Source organism: Scatophagus argus, chromosome 16 (assembly GCF_020382885.2).
Source record: "Scatophagus argus isolate fScaArg1 chromosome 16, fScaArg1.pri, whole genome shotgun sequence".
Lineage (NCBI taxonomy): Eukaryota > Metazoa > Chordata > Actinopteri > Scatophagidae > Scatophagus > Scatophagus argus.
Genome location: NC_058508.1, coordinates 5986821 through 6007595, shown reverse-complemented (window position 1 = coordinate 6007595; position 20775 = coordinate 5986821). Strand labels below are relative to the sequence as shown.

At 40.5% G+C, this 20775-nt stretch overlaps 3 protein-coding genes and 1 non-coding gene across 5 annotated transcripts; 1 reads left to right on the top strand and 3 right to left on the bottom strand.

The window, feature by feature from the left end:
• Positions 1-2951: 2951 nt before the first annotated feature.
• On the top strand, positions 2952-6591 carry s1pr5a (sphingosine-1-phosphate receptor 5a). Its single transcript, XM_046415879.1, has 2 exons — positions 2952-3108; positions 3838-6591. The coding sequence occupies exon 2, from the start codon at positions 4119-4121 to the stop codon at positions 5322-5324; it is 1206 nt and encodes a 401-aa protein (XP_046271835.1). The 5' UTR covers positions 2952-3108; positions 3838-4118; the 3' UTR covers positions 5325-6591.
• Positions 6592-8607: 2016 nt separating this feature from the next.
• On the bottom strand, positions 8608-12654 carry spc24 (SPC24 component of NDC80 kinetochore complex). Of its 2 annotated transcripts, none has more exons than XM_046415880.1 (6): positions 12551-12654; positions 11655-11837; positions 11229-11373; positions 11021-11125; positions 8916-8992; positions 8608-8829 (listed from the first exon to the last, which is right to left on the bottom strand). In XM_046415880.1, exons 2-6 carry the CDS (start codon positions 11818-11820, stop codon positions 8723-8725), a joined length of 600 nt encoding a protein of 199 aa, XP_046271836.1. In that variant the 5' UTR covers positions 11821-11837; positions 12551-12654; the 3' UTR covers positions 8608-8722. The 2 variants fall into 2 exon arrangements, with proteins under 2 accessions (XP_046271836.1, XP_046271837.1); XM_046415881.1 differs by lacking the exon at positions 12551-12654 and adding an exon at positions 12385-12516.
• An 810-nt stretch (positions 12655-13464) lies between these two features.
• Positions 13465-20010, bottom strand: kri1 (KRI1 homolog). The gene is made up of 18 exons (XM_046416181.1): positions 19826-20010; positions 19605-19681; positions 19406-19508; positions 19217-19316; positions 18938-18989; positions 18794-18843; positions 18606-18717; positions 18438-18515; positions 18227-18336; positions 17900-18128; positions 17577-17747; positions 16684-16759; positions 16325-16428; positions 16038-16203; positions 15797-15927; positions 14711-14775; positions 14527-14622; positions 13465-14426 (listed from the first exon to the last, which is right to left on the bottom strand). The coding sequence occupies exons 1-18, from the start codon at positions 19908-19910 to the stop codon at positions 13937-13939; spliced, it is 2295 nt and encodes a 764-aa protein (XP_046272137.1). The 5' UTR covers positions 19911-20010; the 3' UTR covers positions 13465-13936.
• LOC124074060 lies at positions 14905-15004 on the bottom strand. Its single transcript, XR_006845778.1, has one exon. It is a non-coding gene; the product is annotated as a Z30 small nucleolar RNA (small nucleolar RNA).
• Positions 20011-20775: the final 765 nt, after the last annotated feature.

The window sequence follows — 20775 nt, the reverse complement described above, 5'->3', positions numbered from 1 at the left end:
ATAACACCTCAGAGCATAGAAGTGCAACAAGTGGGTGATGCATGGCTTTTAAAAGGTACTTTCAACAGTGCTCTCAAAAATGTTAGTTATTTATGTTCAAAAGTAGCAGCATGGGAAGAAGAGTCATTTTATGGTAAAAGTCACCTCTGTCCTTAAAAGAAAAAGAAAAAACAAAAAACAGCCGCTGGTCACTTTGGGATTATTTACTCAAACATGTCATTAGGCAGTGACAAACAACGGTCAGACAAGTTAGTCAGTAAAGGAGACAACACAAGCGGTGGTAAATCTAAAGCGGGCTATCCTGACAAAAGCAGGACTGACTGGCTTCCTTTCTACAGGCGCACTAACGTCACAGGAAAAATGCCCAGAGCCAAGAGCATTGACCACAACATACTGAATACAGAAAGTCCCCCTGCTCCCCAAACGCTCCTCAACTCCAGCCGCTGAGACGACTGGGTGGGTCAGAACTGGCCAGTCCACTGCAAAGCTTTGCTGGCAGCCTGAGGGAAGAAGCAGTGACGGAGCAGATCCCCACTGTGGGAAACAGAAAAAAGGCAGAGCACAGAGTCCTGCTGTCGTGTCTTTGTGTGTTAACTAATCAGAGACAGCACACTGAGAGCTTGTCACAGCGTCACTGCGGGGGGTTAACTGCCACTCGCCTGACAGTCCAACCTGGTTATCACTTGGGTGGGCCTCAGGGGGCACAGGAAAGGCAGAAACAAGATGAGTCAGGGACCAACTGGAAGTCACTTAAAGTGGACAAAAAACTGGTCCCAGACAAGCAGGTGTGGTGAGATTAGCTGTTGGATCTAAAATAAGAACAATCCTGTTCAAGTGGGGAGAAAGAAAATAACTATTTATAGAAGATAGAAACTGGACACAAAAGTTAAGAACACCAGGCAAGAACATTCTGTATATAAAGTGATGCATCCATTATTTGCTGGAAACACGTTCAGTCAAATCTTCCATTTATACCGGCAGCGGAAATGAGTAAGTTGTTGATTATGCTCGCTAAGTATTTGTTGAACGTCATTCTGTAGTCACAGCCCCCCATCACCTCGTGTGTCAGTTCCTACCAGTGACTTCATCTGTGTTTTTCTCAAGGATATCCCTCTCCTTTCTAGGCACAATGAGTTAGCTTCCTGTTTAGAGAAGGTCCAGTCCAGCCTTCACTCACCCACCCTGGCCTTATGTAATTTCCTCTGTCGTTCTACCAGTGTCCCAGCAGTGTCACAACACTGGTTTTTTCCTCGTAGTGCCAGTGAGTAAATAATAAATTAACAAGACTGAATAAAACGGGGATTTATCTAATCGAATGTGATTACTCATGTGTCCTGTGGAACTTTACCAGGTAAAACGATTCAAAATTAAAAGTAAGAACAAGATAAAAAATAATACACACATGCACATGTATAAATGCATATACTTCTGTATCTAGTCTATACATATAAATATATAACGTTGACAGTAATGTGTTTTTATTTCCATTAGCTTTTGCTGCATATGGATGGAAACATGACCGGACAAACACAGAAACTCCTCACATCTGAAAAAAAAAGCTAGTGCCACAGCATGTCTAACGATTTTCTTTAAAAAAATTAATAAAATGGCTAATTGGTCACCTATATGGTCTCTGTTGGATGACTAATCAATTAATTAACAAATCATAAAAATGATAGTTCTCTAAAGCTGGCAGGTAAAGGAATGGAGGATCTGGTGATAAGCTGGATCTCTCCAGCTGTGTTTGCTATTGTGACTGTAATGAGATATAAAGGCTGATTAAACTAATTTAATCCCAGCCAGGAAAAACATCAGAAATCTTAATTTGTTTAGCACTTTTCTCGACACAAATACAAAGCAGTTTGGAAGGAAGACAAACAGTAACTGAGATCTTTAAGTAGTGAAAGTAGGTTAAAGTCCCACTTAAATATCTCGACAGTTTGATTTACGTCAAACTTGAATGTTTGACATCTGTTTTGTGTCTCTGTGCTCAGATATAATCTGAATTGGAGACGAGTGTACCAGCATTATTTTCGTTTCACTCTGGAAGACAAGCGTGGGTCTACACTCAGTATGTGTGATGTGAAACCTTGAAGCCTCCAGCACGCACACACGCGCACGCGCACACTCACACACACATACACACCCACACACACACACAAAATGTGTTCACCGATTAAACGTCTGAAACAAAAAATATTTACCTAGTCACAGACTTTGGATTTTCCAGAGAGGTACGGAGAAGAGTAGATAATTTCAAGCATATTTGATGAAGTAACTGAACTTACACAGTGGTAAGATGAGGTCACACAGTCATGCCAAGCAGGGCAGTTTCTGTGTCTTAAAACACGTATGGAGGGGAAAACAGTCCTCAAACTGCCATGTATGCCAAAAAAGAGCGTTTTTGATGTGTGAGCTAAAGAAATAATTACAGATGAAACTTATTTTCTGAAATCTGGGGTTTCTGGACTGCAAACCAGACCAAGCCACACCAGTTTGACAAATTATATTTTTCCACTGACAAATTAAATTGTGGCTTTTAGTTTTGAGTTTACTTCTGAGAGTGATGTTTGTCTTTTATTAGCTGTGGGAGACAAATATTTCTACATATTCTGACAAACCAGAAGAGCAGCACAGAGCTGTAATGATCTACAGCCATAATGACACTCCAAAGGCGGAATGAATACAAACAGGAGGGAGAACACAACTGGCAACATTTACAGAAGCCGAGCAGCACCGGAGGGCAAACCGATGAGGTGAAAATCTCACTTTCTTCCACCTCCTTCTTCAGTTGCACTAACGAAAACAGTAACACATAATTTGTCATCGAGCCCTAATTCCTCCTATGGACAAATCAGACACACACACACACTCACAAAGAACAAAAAAAACCCCTGAAGGGGTCAGATGAAGGAGGGAGGAAAATCGTTGAAGGGCAAAAACATTATAGACCAACCCACTGCGTGTTGGGTCCTGCCCTGCTCTACTCCCACATCGCACTCACATGTCGTTGTGGTGCAGTGATAGTCCGTGTCCTCCTCCTCCTCCGGCCGTGGGATCACCTCAGCCGCTGCTAAAGTTCCCCTGGATGTTCACACGGTTTCCCAGGTGCGTGGAAACATTTTGTAACTTGAAGTTTGTGTCAGATAGTTAATGGTGTCTGCAGGGGCGTGAAGTGTGATACGTTTCTAGCGACTTTACTACGTACAAGTCCGTTTTAACCTTCTGTAAGTTTAAAGCTGTGATATGGATATTTGACTTGATAGTGTTGGCTATAAAGACCCAGTTTCCCGGTTTTGGTTTGTTTTGTTTACTGCATGTATGCCAGTGAAAACTGGATGAGGTACTATTCAGGAATAAGCTCACTGTGATTGTCTGTACGATTTAAATTTACCGGTTTGGATACTTGGATACACATGCGTATTTACGCATAAATGACATTTAAATAAACTGCGAGTTAGTTTACAATAGTTATATGCCAAATGACCCAAAGGTGGGTTTCAGTTTTGACTGGCATCAAAATACTCCCAATGAGGTCAATGGATTAGGAAGGAATGTTCAATTAAACTTCAGACGTTGAAAGTGTTTTCTCATTTTAATCCCACTGAAGCATAAACCTTTCTTTCTCCTGTAAGTCATTACTGCATGTTCCGTACTGGAGACCTTTCCCTCTCATTAATCATGAAGATATAATCGCTATTAAGTGTAATCATCTGTGCGTACTCAGAATGTTGTCGAGGGTTTCTAAATTAATTTAATATTGAATTTCCTGTAGTTAATTGTCGTGTTTATTGTTCCTCATCAACAATAACTTTCTTTCTCTCTTTGTCAATGCAGCCTGGCTCTCCTCGCCTCCTAGTGCGCAGCCTGGGCATTGAAAAGAAAAATAGATTTTTTGGGGGAAAAATTCTCAAACCACAGGAAATCCCATTTGATAACATCAGAAGAAACACTTTTTCCTTCCGGCAAACAGCTGAGGGCTTCTGTCTTTCCAATTGCAAAGGAAGAAAGAAATGCAGAATCAGAGGACTATATGACACCTTTCCTGTGGATCTAAGTTTCAAATCAGAAAAGAAGAAGAAGGAGAGGAAAAGCATCTACTTCTGAAACGATCAAAAATGGCCACAGAGACTTTCCACGCCGCCTATGCTATCGAGACCCCGTCCGCCATGCCCATGTCCCCCTCCACAGGAAACCTGCTCCAGATGTTTCATGAGTACCAGAGCAACTCAGTCATCATAGAGCACTACAACTACACAGGCAAACTGAAGGAGAACAAGTACAAGGAAGGACTCAAACCAGAGGCCATAGCTTTCCTGCTGGTCTGCCTGCTTATAGTCGTAGAAAATGCTGTGGTGCTTCTGGCTATCTGGAAGAACAAGAAGTTCCATCTGCCCATGTACTACTTACTGGGCAACTTGACCCTCTCTGACCTGCTGGCAGGCTTCACCTACATGGTAAATATTATCATGTCCGGTGCCAACACATTAAACATGACCCCGGTGCTGTGGTTCCTGAGGGAGGGGGGCGTGTTCATCATGCTGGCCGCCTCAGTCGTCAGCCTGCTAGCCATCGCCATAGAGCGTCACGTTACCATGGTGAGGATGAAGCCGTACCAGGGGGACAAACAGGGGCGGATGTTTGCTCTGATTGGAGCCAGCTGGGTGCTGTCTGTGTTGCTGGGTGTTCTTCCCGTCCTGGGCTGGAACTGCATGGGACAGCTGGACCAGTGCTCCACAGTCCTCCCTCTTTACGCCAAGAGTTACATCCTCTTCTGCATCACCATCTTCAGCGCCATCCTCATGTCCATCGTGGTGTTGTACATCCGCATCTTCCGTATCGTCAAGTCCAACACCCAGCGCCTTGCTTCGGTTCCACAGCGCAAAGGCCTCTACCGCAAGTCCCAGAAGTACATGGCTCTCCTGAAGACAGTCACTATAGTCCTGGGAGTCTTCATCGCATGTTGGCTGCCCCTCTTCATCCTCCTCCTCTTGGACTTTGTCTGTCCAGCCAAAAGCTGCGAGGTGCTCCTCAAGGCAGACTATTTCCTGGGCATTGCTATGTTCAACTCCCTGCTGAACCCCATCATCTACACCCTGACCAGCAAGGACATGAGGAGGGCCATCCTCAGGCTGCTTTGCCGACACTGCCTCCTAACAAAAGACGGACAGGTAAAGAAGATCGGGATGCCCTTCCTGGAGTGCAGCACCAGTAAGACCGAAGCAACATCTCACAGACTAGAAGGACTGGAAACGACAGTATCCTCCAGTAACTTAACACCCTCTGCTATCAAAGCCATTTACCCCAGGATGTCTAAAACATGACACAGTGGCTCCATTAGCACTGAGAGCAAGCATTAGGAATAAGACTCTGACTTGTGTTACAGCCAGGCTGCTTCTCTTTAGTCCAACATGCGTATGTGCTCTAGTCGAGCCAACATTTACGAATGGAGCTGAAGATTTGTGTTGCACTCTGCTGTAGTTTTGGTATTAATTGTCATGGAACAGAATAAGCTTAGTGTATGTGACAGATGTCCAGACTGGGAGAAATACATGGATTTTTTTTTAAGCTTCTGTGAATATTTTCTATGACAGCCTAATCACGAAAAACAGGAAATGTAAGTGCATTACGGTAGCTGGCAGTTTCCTGTTAAAACAATGCACTGCATTTGTCTCTTACGCAGTGAGAAAAGGCCAGTATTTGACAGAGGACATTCCCTCAGGGGGAAAATGTCATTTCATTCTTCTTGTCAGGGTTTGTTTTTGCACATGAAAAAGAAATCAAAGACATTAATACAGCCAATTATGCTGCACATCTGACAGACTGAGACTAAAGCCTAAGCACCGGCTTTATCCTTATCTCCTCTGCCTGTGTAGCATATAATGACATGTTGTTACAGACACAGAGCATCCACACCCAAACTCTGCTGCCAAAACCATGTAATTTCTGCCATGTGAGGTTTGGTCAGCAGTAATTCTGGGTAGAGGTCCCCTCGGCTGAGATCAGAGGCTTGGTGGCCTGCAGATGCACTGAACACGTCATATGGAGAGCCGTGCTGAGCGGTTTGCAGCTCTGGAGGTCCCCTTCAACATATGTAGCAACACATGATGTATGACTAAAAGCAATAAAGTTGACGGCGGAGGTTTGTTCGCTCCTTCTTGGATTTAACATACTAGCATATCACAGTGATATGCTGTAGCTCATGGACAAAAAGTTCAGAAGACAGACGAGTGTTTTTCTTATTGGAGAATGTTCACCGTGACATGATATTAATCTATTTTTCCTGTGAAAGGCTGCAGATATAATTTTGTTCCACACAGCAGCAAAGCCCAGACATCAGAGTCTGTGGGCTTCAAAGTGCTGGGGTATTTCATTGTGGTTAAAGTGACACAAAAATGGACACTTTGCCAATTGTAATATTGTACATAAATGTAAAGAAAAAAAAAATCTATCTATTTACTTTTTTTTTTTTTTTTAATTGTAAATATCCATAGCCTTTTCTGAGCTGCATTTTGTATTGTAAAAAAACTCACTTAAGTTATGATGCCACTTTTATATGTGCACTGAATAAAACGTGAATGTTTACACTGAGGCTCAGATTTTCTTTACTCTAGACAGTCACACAACTCAGTTTTATTTCAGAAATGTTTTTGTTGTTTTTTTAAATAATTTTTTAGTTTGTGATGGATTTCACTTGATCCACATCCTTCCTTGTTACTTACTATCAGAACTTAAATACACTCATATATAACACTGACCACTTTGATTATACACACACACAAAAAAAATGTAAATTATTTATGATTACATATACTGTATACAGTCAATTTATATATGTATTAACAGTGATATTTATTCCATTTCATGAAGTGTGAGTATTTGGTTGTTGACATGAGAAGTTCTACAAACACTGACATTATGAACTATTGGCACATGTGAATTTATTTTTGGTCTTAATATGGAAAAATGAACATATTTAAAAAAATATCGGTTCATCAATATAAATGCATTTTGTGAAGAAACTCTGAGTGACAGAAACAAACGCGTGTGCGATAACTGCGCCACAGCGGACTCAACACCTCGGTGACTTCAGAGGATGTATACTCAAATACTAAACCAACACTTAAACACATACCAAGACCCATCTTAAGTTGTACAAGTTACTTGATAAAGTTAAACATCAACAGTGACTCTAAAAATTAAATGAGTTTTAGTAGTAGTAGTAGTTTTCTACTTTACAGAGTTGAGTTTTGAGACTTCAGCAACTTAACAGAAAAAAAAATAAAGACAACAAGTGCCTCGATCTTAACAAACAAAATCCCCTCCTACATGCAAACCACTTGTCAAACCACGTAATATAATATGCGCCGCCTGTGGCTGAAGTATAGATGAAGTTGCAGAAACAAGGTGGTGTCAGCTGCTCCGTTTATCGTAAGAAAACCACTTGTTGCTGCGTGGTTCTTCAAAGTTTTGGAACTCGTAAGTATGAGTCTCCTCTACATATGTGTGTCATTCTGCCTACTTGTAACCACTCGCTGTGCTGCAGGGGTACACATTCGTGGCACAAAAGAAGGTGGAAGTTTCAGTTCCCAGTAAAGCAAAAAAACTCAAGGCACACACTCTGCAGTGCAGAAACACGATCTGAGCACTGTCACTGTTACCTGGATAGAAGTTCAGATTTCTGCATCTTGTTCACATTGCTGACATAAATTATTATGCCTACCTCACCACTATCAGGGCTCAGTTTTAATGTGATGCGTGTAATTGTTGTGATGTACAGTTACACTTACGGATGGTGGCGCAGGTAGATTTCTAAACGTGTGGACACTTGGAGGATAATGCCAGACAAAGTGCTACACTGAGTGCTAACCAAACAATAAAAACATCCTAAAACTCATCTGCCAATGGGAGCCATGCTCACCAAACCAGTGATATCCAGCACCAATGGGTTTACATGGAAAGCTCAACAAACAACTGTGATGTGATTTAAAAGCAATGGTCACAGTTGTTGCTGTGTCAGTTTTCACCACATTTCATCACAACCAGCAGTGCAAACCAGTAACCAGAGGCAGAGAAACTGAAATTTGCTGAGTGAAAAATATAGCTAAAAGCAAGCAGGAATGATTGAAACAGTTAAAGCAATTACAAAAGAGATAAAATAGTTTGCTCTCTGTATTGTTAATAGCTGGAGCTTTTATCAAAGTGTAATAAAAATGTTGACATTTTGAACATGACTGGGGATGTTGAGCTCATTTGACAGGCTGTGAGGGCACATCACACAGGAAGGTCAGGGAATCCCTGAATTCAACTAAACTGGTCTTTTAGTGCTCTTCTAAAGCTTTCAGCTGCCTCTCTTCTACAGCAAATGGATTTTGCCTTGTTACCCAAACCAAAAAATCTAAAAACTGCATAAAGGAGTTTATCTCTCTGTAATGTCTCATCTGGGTGGGCGTGCTTACAAGAAGACAATGCTGACATTTATAGCAATAACAAAACAGTTCTGCAGCGACATCTAGTGGTCAACACAGCCCTCAGGCTCGTACAACACTCGAGAATGTGCTGATGATTTCATGCTGCTGAAACACAAGTAGAAAATGACTGCTAAACCACAGGTCTGAGATATTTAATTTTTAAAACAATACTAAGGTCGTACAGAACAGAAGAAAAACAGACAAATTCACAGACAAACAAAAATAATATGCACATTACTGACATCCTTCAGCTACCATTCGGTGCTGACAAAGTCCCACAGCTGGTCGCTCACATCACTGCGAGTTCGCACAGATGTGTCAATGTTGATGGGAGTGGCCAAGTCAGCACCATAGTGCACTGCAAGAGGGGGAAAACAATGTGAAGCCGTGTTAACAGACACACAGGCACTGACACAGCACACATGACAGACACAAAAACTGTACCTCCTTTCAAGGTGTTGGGTTGGGTGTCATATTCCCACTTGATCTTAGTTATTAGGTAGTACACCTGAGCCACATATCTGTTGAGGGGAGTTCAAAAACAACAGTCAGAAATGACAACAAACTGCTTACAGCTCCCACATGTCACTGTGGTCACATGAAAGCTGTGCAGGCGAGTGAGACGGACGATGTTAATTTTAACATGAGCTTTTCATCTAAAAGAAGAACAGCGCTTTATGTTTTATTTTGACTAGCTTGTTAAATAAGGTTGTCCACTAATCTGTCAAGTAGTGAATTACTGTCTACAGGACTTTTTGCTGTACTCTACTCTGTTTTCAACAAAGCACACAGTAACACCCACAACATGAGACAACATCAGCTTTAGAGCAGCAAATAATGATTATGTTTTTCTAATAATGATTCATCTGTTTTCTTGATGAAGCAATTCATAATTTTGTTCATAAAATGTCAGAAAATAATGGGAAAGGCGATGCCTTCACTTACCTTGTTAATCAGCTCTCAAAATATTTCATAAATTGAATTTCTGCTGATCAAATAATGAACTAATTGACTCCAAGAAGGTGCCTCACGTGTGCAAGACAACTGTTTTCAAAGAGCACAAACTGCAAAGCATCCCATTCACTGAAATGTCAGGTCACAGTATTTTTTTATATGGGTGACTCCTCTTCCACAGTCTGTCATGTTGCCCTGCCATGTTTCCACAGCAGGCTCCAGAGAGGGCCGTAAGCCTTTTTAGTGGCCACAGTGGTGGACAGAGAGAGACAAAGGGTGTTCGTTTCCAATCTGTAACCACACCAATAGATGCCAGTAAGTCCTACAGACATGAACTTCAAAGGGACAGTTCACCCCAAAATCAAAAATACATTTATTCCTCTCACCCGTAGGGCTGTTAATCCATCTAAATTGTTTATGGTGTCACTTATAGAGTTTTGAAGTTATCATCTGTAGGAATGTTCGCCTTCTCTACAACAAAGTGGAACTAGATGATACTTAACTTGTGACCCTTAAAGGACCACAAAAATTAAAAAATAACACAATTGAAAAACTCATTCAGTTACTCAAGATAATCCACAGACCTTGTTTTGAGCAGTTTCATGTAGGAACTATTTTCTTTCTACACCGTATCACAGCGCAGAAGGAAACATCAGGCAAACATCTCTATAGCTGATCTCTTCAAAAGTCTGTAACTCACACCAAAACTATCTAGATGCATAAAAACACTGCAGGTAAGAGGAAAAATACATATTTTTGATTTCAGGTTCCTTTGTTCCTTTAAAGGTGATGTCCGTAATATTTATTGGCATTTAGTGGTCTGGTTACAGATTGAAAATGAACTCCCTTCATCTCACACTTAAGGCCCTCTCTGAAGCCTGCTGTGGAAACATGACAGGGCAACATGGCAGACTCTGTGGAAGAGGACCCTGCCCATATAAAAAGCTCATTCTAAGGCAATGAAAACACAATGATTCTTAGTTTAATGACTATACATTAAAACACAATTACAAATATTATATTGTGCCCCCAAATCCTCTTCAGTCCTACACACTGGACCTTTATGTGACATTCTCATTCAATCTGCATTAATGGAGATTTGTAGATGGAAACAAAAATCTAATTTTGAACTAAAAACAATTCAGTCACCAGTAAGGAAATTGGCAATGGCTCAAAGTAACACAGTCTCAAATAGGAAGATCCCTAAACCATTATAAAAGCACTTATATAAGTTAAACTTTGTAAGGTGCTCATCATTTCTATCTAATGTTATATAAAGAAGGTGGACACAACAACCCGTGCCATATTCTCTGTTGATTCAACATCTCTCGACATAACCTTCAGAAAGACAGTATCTGAAGGGTATTGGATTATGTCGAACTATTATTATTACAGAGCTCATACAAAATACATACAGAAGCAGTCACTGCCCTGTAAAAAATAACTTGTTTTTCAAAGTCTGATCCACACAAAAATAAACAGAAGTAACATCAATAAGAGGCAACAAGGGACATTTTCATTTTGGTTTATATGCGGTGTGTGGAGGTAGGAACAGCAATGGCATAATTGGCATAAAAAACCCATTTGAGACTCACACTGCTGAAGGGATGACCTCGGTGGTGTCTTCATCCACCTCATTCTGAAGAGTCTGAAGCTCGTGTTCAGTGTTTCTCAGACTCTCCAACTCTCTCTGCAAAAACCTGGAGGAGGATTAAGGATGCTAACAAGGAAACTAAAAAAAGACAGGATTTCTAAATGTAAAAAGCTGCATTGTACAACCAACACAGACGTATAAAAAGATACTGTAATTCTGAGTCAGTGATCTGGCTCTTGGCAGTGTACTGCCTCAGCTGTTCCTCCACGCTCTGCAGCTCGTTCTCCCGTTGCTTCTTCTGCTCCTCCATGTCCAGCAGCCTCTGGCCCACACTCTCTTCAGTCTGAGCCACATCTGGGGATGAAGGACAGTGACAGAGAGAGTACAAGACAGAGAGCATTGAAGAAGATGATCAGGGGGTCCAATTTTGAAACACTGTCATGTGGATGCAAAAAGAAGGCAATCAGCTTGCAGACATAGACACTGAACACAAAGCAGTACTGGCACACAACCTTATATAATGTACATGAGAGACACTGTTCATCTTCACGTGGCAGTGACAATGCACTTATGAGTAAAAGTAAACAACACTGACATCTGAGAAACAACAGATCATTTAAAGTCTGATTACTTGCCTTTTAAAATCTGCGTCACAATCTTTTTCGTCTCTATATGTTGGTCAAAAAGAGCCTGATGCTCGTCTTTCACTTGTCTCAGTTTCTCAGGCTGGCTGCTGTTGATGAAGGCCACCAGCGCCTCCCCCGTCTCCTCCAAGTCTTGAAATTTATGACCTTGAGCCATTGTGGTGACACCAGCAGCTACAAAGCACATAACAGAAGAGATTAAACTAAACATGTTGTGGTGTTTCTCCTTTGCAAGGTGCACAAAGAAAGAAAGATCATCAAAGTTTGTTAGACTTCTCTTTATCAACAACAACTAAAAAATAAAAACAGCAGTGTAGGAAATATTCAGATGAGTTACTGTGAGAGAAGTTGCATCCACAGTGTACTAATATTCCATAACATAACTTACTCAAAATTTTACTCAACCGCAACTAAATCCGTATAAAGTCTACTAATTCTACATGAGTGTTGACCTAATGCATTGATACTCATATAAAGCTTGGTAGTAACTGAAATAATGCATATCGGCACTAATATTTCAGTCTAATAATAGCAAGTAAAACAACAGTATCTTTAGGTCTCAGAAATATTTACGTTCTCCGGTGTATAACAGTTGTATAAATGTTGGAAAAGTCTTAAATAACATAAGAAACTAATTTGAGTAAACGTATATTAATTGGCCCTCAAGCTGTTGGCTAACATACTAGCTAAAGTTCATGGAAACCCTCGCTGTTTTGTTTACCTTTCACAACGACACACTTGTTCAGTGTAAACGTTGTGTGGCAAACCAAGCGATAAAATAAAAGATACGTAGAGCAAGTTACAATTATCGACTCTGCAGCTAAGTAATCATAACAGTATTAATTGAAATTAGGTAATTTTCTGCTAAAAGTAAAAAAACAGCATACCAGTCAGCTCGCTTCCGTGATTCAAATTCAGTCAGCGCGCCTGTTTTGTTTCTTCTTCTTCTTCTTTGGTCTTGAGGGGATCTCCTCTAATGTGTATACCGCCACCTAGTGTACAGTCCCTACCTCATTATTTGTTTTGACCTTCCACTTCGGTACATTTCCCAATTTTCAGGTAAAGCGTGGCGGAACAAGAGCAGGACTGTGCAACTATCGTCCTTCAAACAACTCCTAATTTGCCATTATGGGAAAAACACAAACTGCTAACTGAAACAATACAACGAATGTTATTTCAGTATATACAGTTATAATCCACAAATCAAGTATGCTAAATTCAGCCTGCCGACCATCCAAACTGTTGTGAATTACCACAGAGGTTAAAAAAAATATATGTACATATATTAAATAATATATAACCTCCCAACTACATGATTTTAAAAAGAGCAGTATCTAAACAAGTTGAGACAAAATCTTTTTTGAAAAGGCAGAGTGGTTTAAACTAATAAGCCATTTTAACTCTACATTCTAAAAATGTTTATAATATATATTTATAGTATATATTATAATATTGGTTTTAATCTTTTGAAGGTGCACCTCTTTTTATGTTTATATTATTACCTGAAAAAATAGTCAGCATGTTCAATGTGCCCAAAATTCTGACTAATACAGCACTAAGTTAAGACGAAAGTAATTAATAACTAGACCACATCCCTACCATTTCTCATCAAGTTAAGTCCAGACACACAAGTATAATTATCAAGGTGCTGTGTTAGTAAATTTATTTTGCATAGAAATTTACTAAAAATGGAAACAGGGTTGGGAAAGACTTTCTCATCCCCATAACTGCTCCTACCTGGTCCACACATTATAAGCATGTCTTGTTCCAGTTCACTGATTTCATCCACCTGGTTCAAAGCATGCCTTACACATCTGCTTGATTCGGCTGTGGAAGGAGAGACAGCAGCCTGCTCACAGACACGGGTTGAATTTGGAAATGATCCACAGAGGAAAACGACTTGTTCCCACTACTCTACCAATTTTTGTCAGAACTGATGTGTCTAAAACTGTACAGGAATAACTGTACATTTTTGCTGCACGTTTATTGTTTATACGTTGGTGAAATCTAAATGATTTGAACGTAGTAAGAGAACTACGTTCAAATCTGATTTTATACTCAGCTGTAAGTTTAAATATAAATTACAGGAATAAATTCAAAATTTGTAGTCAACCTTTACACACACAAACTTTTCTTCATATTTTTTCATCATAAAGGTCAAGCTGAGGCTGCGAAATAATGAAACAGTTAAAATTTCGTAATGGATTTGATCATAAAAATTACAGATCATTTCATCAACGTTATCTCTCCGAGGTGGTGGCTCAATGCTGCGATCACTCCTTTTTCTTCTGCTTTTCTTTCTTCTCCTGTGCTTTCCGTTTCTGTCTGCCGAGCTGTCTGAAGAACAGTCTCTTGGGGTTCAGACCGTAGGCCTTCAGTCTCTCTCTACTGAACTCCTGGATGCCTATTTTCACCCCTGATGTGAGGCGTCCACTTGAACGCTTGTTCTTCTTCTTGGACCATTTTGGCCTCTCAGTCCCGTTTTGCAGCTCAACAGTTTTATCTGCTGCTTCGTCTGCAGTAACCACTGCCTGCTTCTCCTCTTCCTGCCTCATCTTCTTCTTGGGTATCAGAATCTCTTCCTCTTCTTCAGCTGCCTCATCACCTGCCTCTCTGAGAGCTTGTGCGAGGGTCTCCTCTGCAGAGTCGCCAATGGGGACAGCACCGACGTCCTCTTCTCTGCTGTCTTTCTCAGCGTTCTTCAGCCGATCCCTCCTCTTCTTCCCCACCTTGCTCTTAGCCTCTGTCCCCTCTTGCACATCCCTGTAGATTAAGTTTAAATAAATGTTACATATTACTACACTAATGATGGATTCATTATCGGTTGTCCAGATGATTGATATATGCTTTGTGTTATACTCACTCAGTATATACAGAGCTCAGGATTTGTTTCTTCTTCTTTTCGTTCTGGGCCTTGATTTTAAAATTCTTCAAATCACTCATCTCTTCCTTGTCGGACCTGTGAAAACAAAAGAAAATCATCCTGTAAATAACCTGAGACAACAGAACAGATGTAAACGCCTTAAGAAGCAGGACATAGCCAGTACCTGAACATGCAGGTCTTCTTCAGAGAGCACCACTGGTTCAGCTCCTTATCATCAGCGGTTAAAATCTGAGGGATCAGCCAGAGTCTTTAATTAGTTCAAATCAACAACAGCTGTCTTTCTGTAACACGTTTGGTCCATTTTCGAAGAGTCTCCTTTTTTACACTTGTCGCTGCTTAAGAAAATCGCTGTGTGGTCTGCTCAGAGAGAAGATTAAATGGAGATCATTCCCTGGTCAGAGCTTTTCCCAGAGGAAAAGCAATACCAGATCAGTCACCTCAACACTCATCACTGCAGCATTATGAATATCCAGTCAGCCTACATTATAAACCCTTGTTTGGTTTAAATGGCATCGCAATTAACTATTCACTAAGCCCTCCCCCAGAACAGACAGTCCAGCTCAGCAACCTCAACATCAATTACTATAATCCAATAACATGATATACAGTATTCAGAAATACACTATTATGCATAGTGAGAATACTTATGTATGAAAAATAACAGTTTTGATGCTAATACTTTGGTACATCTTGCACCACTGATAAAGACTTAGACTTAGGTGGTTGTCTGTCCAGTGGCAACTGCAAACGTTAGCATAACCGGCTAACTAGCTTACTACCTACAGCAACAGAGCTTCACCACCAAGGCCAAGGTCACTTCATACACAATATTTTGCAGGGCTGCAGATCATTTTATAAAGCCCTGTTGACAACTAGAATGTTTTAAGTTTGGGCTAATATTAGCAGCTCTGTACTGCATTTTATTGATTTGGGGGAAGACAAATACATATTATTTAATCACCCAAACTCTGCTCTGGTCTTTTCCATGTGATTCTGATGAATTTTTGTTTGGAACATTAAGGTTTTTGTACTTAGCCACTGAATAAATGAGTAATAAATCAATTACAAAAAAAAACCAACCCAACATAATTTTAAAAAGAAGCCAGCCTGAAATATTTAAAATGTCAGTCAGCCTTTTTAACTAACTCACGAAGCTAACATTAGCATAATTACCTAGCTCGCTACACTTGGATAAAGTCTGGGGGTAAAAGTTATTATTATTATTATTTGAAAGCACTGCAGTCCTCACCTCGTTGGTGGTCAGACCGAAGTCGTTGGGCAGAACCTGTCTGTAACGGAACCTGCATGGGAGATCATCTATGATGTCTTCATAGTCCATCTTATAGTATTCATCCAAGTACTGCTCAAAGCTCTTCTCCTCTGAAACACAACAGCCTTCATTTAGACAATTTCAACACACTGAATTTTATTTCATGTTGAAAGACTTGGGTTAGTTACGTTTCAGTGGCAGGAGGTTTACTGACACTTACGTGGATCGAACACAGGCTTGTTTTTGGTGATGATTTCTGCAAAATGAGACTTTTTTCTCTTTTTGCCCATTTGTGGCATATCCTCTTTCTGCATCTTTTTCTTCCTGTCCATTTTCTTCTTCGTCTTGGAGGTAGTCTGTTGGCTGGGGTCATAGTCTGCGTCCATCTAGTTTAACCGATGCACTTCGGTGAGCAAGTTTCTCTTTACCACAAAATGTTGCCCAGCAGATCTGTGACCAGCTGAGAGGAGGATAAAACATGTTTTCTATAAAAATTGGCTAACTCACAATAAAATTTTCATCTTCGCAGTGGGGCCCATCATACTCTCGCTCCTCGTCACCGTAGCCCTCCTCTTGTTCCTCCCCTGTCCACGTGTCCCAGTTCCAGTGCTCTGGTGCACACACACGAAGCACATACGCATGGTATAATTACTGACAGACTATTGTGCTTGTTGCTACACATGCATCAAAACCCAATTCCTGATTTATTTTCTCTTGAAAACTTCAAGAGGAACCTTTAAATCTGGAGTCTCTGTCAGTACCATCTGCAGCACCGTGATAATTACAAAGTCAGTGAATTAATGCCACATTCAAATTAAACATGTAGGTTTCAACACTCAGATGATGTGAAGAAAACAGAAGCTTACCTTCCAGTTCATCATCATCATCAAACTGAGGCTTCTCCCCTTCTTGTTCTCCATAATATTCATCCCCAAAGAATTTCTGCAAACAGGAGGAAAAACAGAAAAAATACTGCCTGACTTCAGAGGTTAGAACAGTAAGTTAAGAACATTGCTGTGGGTGATGCCAGGAACGTCTTTGTCAACCAACAGGAAAGTCTGTTCAATCTAGAGACCATCTCATGTAAAGAGCAGCATACACTCACATTCACGTGAAGTCTGATTAGATAAACACAATACACCTGTGTGAGCTGGAAGCTGACTTCATTCACAAATTAACATGTTCAACACTGTGAAGAGCAGCAGAGTGATGGTGTATGACACATTAAAGACGAACCTGCGTGTTTGAAAACATACAAAATTAAGACAGACTCAGCTTTCAGTTTCATTGGTAGTGTATGAGAATTTGTCAGAGCTCTGAAGCCTTCAGTAAGCCCTGTCCACCCTCGTTACTGTTGCTACATCTGTTAGCTTTCCGTTCTCTCACAGCACACAGTTAATAGTGATACAAGTCGAGGATTTCACTTTTACTGTAACAATAGAAAATGCTTTTAGGATTGACTGATGTGTTTGACAACATGAACATGAACATGTCATTATATTGTGTAACACTGGGGTGAGGTTCCTGGAGTGCAAACTCCCCTGAATCCAATAAAGTGCAGGATGGAGTTGCTAATGTGAGCCTAAACTCTGATATGACAGCATCCAGGCATCTGGCTGCCACACACAGGGGAGATACTACGCAGTGGATCGATTAAACACACAAATACCACACAGTGAAACTGAGACTGTCCTGCACCATTGTTAAAATGCACATTGCGTGTATCCATGTTTCTGTAGGTGAGTGTGCTGACACACACCTGCATGAGCTGATCGTGCTGTTGTGGATCAAATTCTCCCTCCAGGTCAGTCTGACTAAAGGCAAGCTGCTCGTTGCCCGTCAGCTCCTGAAGCCTCTTTAGCTTCTCCATGATCTCACTGCGCTTCAAGTTCTTCAGCTGCTTCAGCTGCTCTTGCTTCTGCTCTTTCTCCTGAGATAGTTGTTGGGAAAGAAAGAAAAGCAGAGGGTAGGCTGGCATATATTAGTAAAATAATACTGGTAAGTAAAGGTTAATCATGATAGATTCATGGGCTTGGTTGGATTTTTGTTTTCCCCTTTTTTAAAAAAAAAAACATGACGCACCTTTTGCTTCCTTTCTTTCACCTCCTCCCTTTTCCGTTTTCTGCGGTCGTCTTTGGAGCGCACAGAGGTAGCGATGTTGCGGGGGTATGTCTTGATCTGCTGAGCGTCAGGCTCTTCAAAGCGAAAGTTGTAGCTTCTCTCAAAGTCTTCCTGCCGCTCCAAGAAAGTCTCCCCGTCCTCTTCGGAGTCCTCCACATCATCCTGAACCACCTCATCGTAGGTTGGGATCCTTCGTGCATCAGGAGCATTTATTGTATGTGTTACAATTCACATGCTTTACACCAAACTAGGAAATCAAAACTAACGTCCAAAGAGAAAGCAACATACCGTTCATCATCATCATCCTCGTCGAGGTAGCCCTTGTTAAGGACATAGTCTCTCAGGAATCGCTCCTTCTCATCCAACTGTGGGTCATTCCAGTAGTCCCTTAAGTATTTCTGTCAAAACATAAACCAGAATCATCACTAAGCAACACAAACACAGGCCACTGCATTAATTTCCCATCACGCTTTCTCTTCTTTATTTCACACACGCTCACCATGTCCTTCACCTCCTCTGGACCGTCAAGCTCAGTCTGGCCTTTCAGCCACTCCATGTAGTCTGCCTCTTCTTTATCCTACAAACACACAGAAGCAGAGATGTTAATCAGCAAGTCTTTTGTACGTCTCAGTTTCAAGGTGGGAAGTAAATGGTAATGGTCTCTGACCTTCTCTTCCTGCGTTTTGATCCTCCTGGTCAGCAGCTGAGACTCTCCATCTCCCTCACCCTTTTCATCATCACCATCATCATCATCACTGTCCTGGACGAACTTACGAAAACTGAAGAGAAATTTTGCCTTCCATAAATTATCCTACAGTTATACTGGCAGATAGCTTCAGAATGTTTGAGTCTCACCTTTCCTTCAGCTCCCTCTGCTCCTGAATGTAGCTCGGAGAGGCAGCTCTCTATAGAAGAAAACAATGATAATTAATAAAACATCTATCAATGGCAATTATCTGCACATCCCAAAGAAAACAAAGTCATCTGGTGACTGTCTACCTCTATTATCTTGGCAGCCTCCTCATCATCACTGTCATCATCTTCAAATTTACTGTAAAAAAAAAAAAATGAAATTATGAGTGCGTTCATAATTCAGGTTGCAGTTTTACTCACTGTTGAGTATTACTGAATAAGATAAACCCAGGCTGTATGTGCGCAGATCAATAATATAGTGATAAATCTCATTTTTGACTAGTTTTGGTCTTCTGATAGTTGATGAACAATTGTGACAGCAACTGACAGATATTGTATACGATTGCACATCAGTCGCTCACTCACCCTCCCTTTTCCAGTATGACTTTACGTTCATAATCCTTGAGGTACATGGGCTTTATGGCTTTCTTAGAGGTTGACGGCTTCTCATCAAGAGTGGATGTCCCTAAAAGCAAGAGATTAAGATGTTTTTTCCTTTAAAAAAAAACGTCCTACAAACTGTGAATGCAACACCAGTAACTGCGCTTAAATAACCTTCCGAGTAGAACTTTTCATCTGTCTGATAGATCTTTGGGTCTTTCTTCTTCAGCAGTGACAGTGTCCTGTAAAAGTCCCTTTCCACCTCAGGGTCCAGCTCCTGCGAGGGAAAATAAAAGTGAGACAAACCCACTAAACAAACCAGCATGTTATGCTATCTATAAAGTGTGGAGAGAGAAGAGGTAGCGATGCTAACCACTTCACTGTCATCAGAGCTGGACTCGGACGACTCAGAGTCGCTCTCATCAGCTCGGTCTCCGTATCGGTCCTTCACTGCACGACAACACAGACCACAAAGATATTAAGCCCGTAATTAACACAGCGTCGGAGAAAACAACTTCAAGCCAACAACTCGCTTCCACGCTGGGTTGTTAGCCTGGCAGTTCAGCCACCGTTAGCTAACAGTGACACACTTACGTCTCTGAAGTTCTTCTTTCTGTCGGTATTTGTCATATTTCTGCGCGAACCGGGGGTTGATTTTCAATTCCGACTTGCCTGACATGGTTTTAACGAAGGAGATAGCTTTATGCTATGATTAAAACTGCACGCTAGTAAACGGAAGTCATCCCAGCTACTACATGCGCGTGTAAAAAGCTGAACCACATGGTTTCCGGTGGACAGCGATTGCATAAATTGTCCGGTAGGGGGCGCCTTAATATTCATTTTCACCAATTAAAATTTGGTCTCATTTTCAGGTGAACTACTGCTCACCAGTTCAGCCTGAAAGAGTTTTTAGTGGGACAGACGGAAGAAAACAGCTACCACGTGTTGATACATTTCTTGTTTTATTTTTTTTTATGTTATTTTATTCTTTTTTTACAAACATTTGCAAAATTTTGATTTACTTTTATCTCTTCCACTTAATCCTCTTGCTCCCAGAAGCAGTAAAAAAGGTTCTTTATAAAAACTGCACATTTTAGAAACAGTTTAAATAAACTGAAAACGAATGAATTCCTCCTTCCTTCCTCCTCTTTTATCTTTTTGTGTTTTTTAATGTGTTTATTTTTTCATTTACTTTTTAAGTTATTTTATTAGTATTTATTTAGCTTTGTTTCATTGTTTTATTTAATTTTATTTACTACAACACTTTATTTAATATTTCATAATAACATTCTACACCACATATTAAGGGTAGTATTTACAACTTCACCCATATAGTCCAGATATTTAACCAGAACCACTTATATATAATGTGTTAAAAATATAAAAATATTTTAATGTCCCTAAAAGGTCTTTGCACTGTTAACAACCAGTTAACAATATACATAGGGTTATTTATTCTTATTCTATTAAAAAATCTGCAAACATCAGTAAAGCCCTCTGTGGGTGAATCAGTTACTTATATTGTGTAAATAACACCCCACATT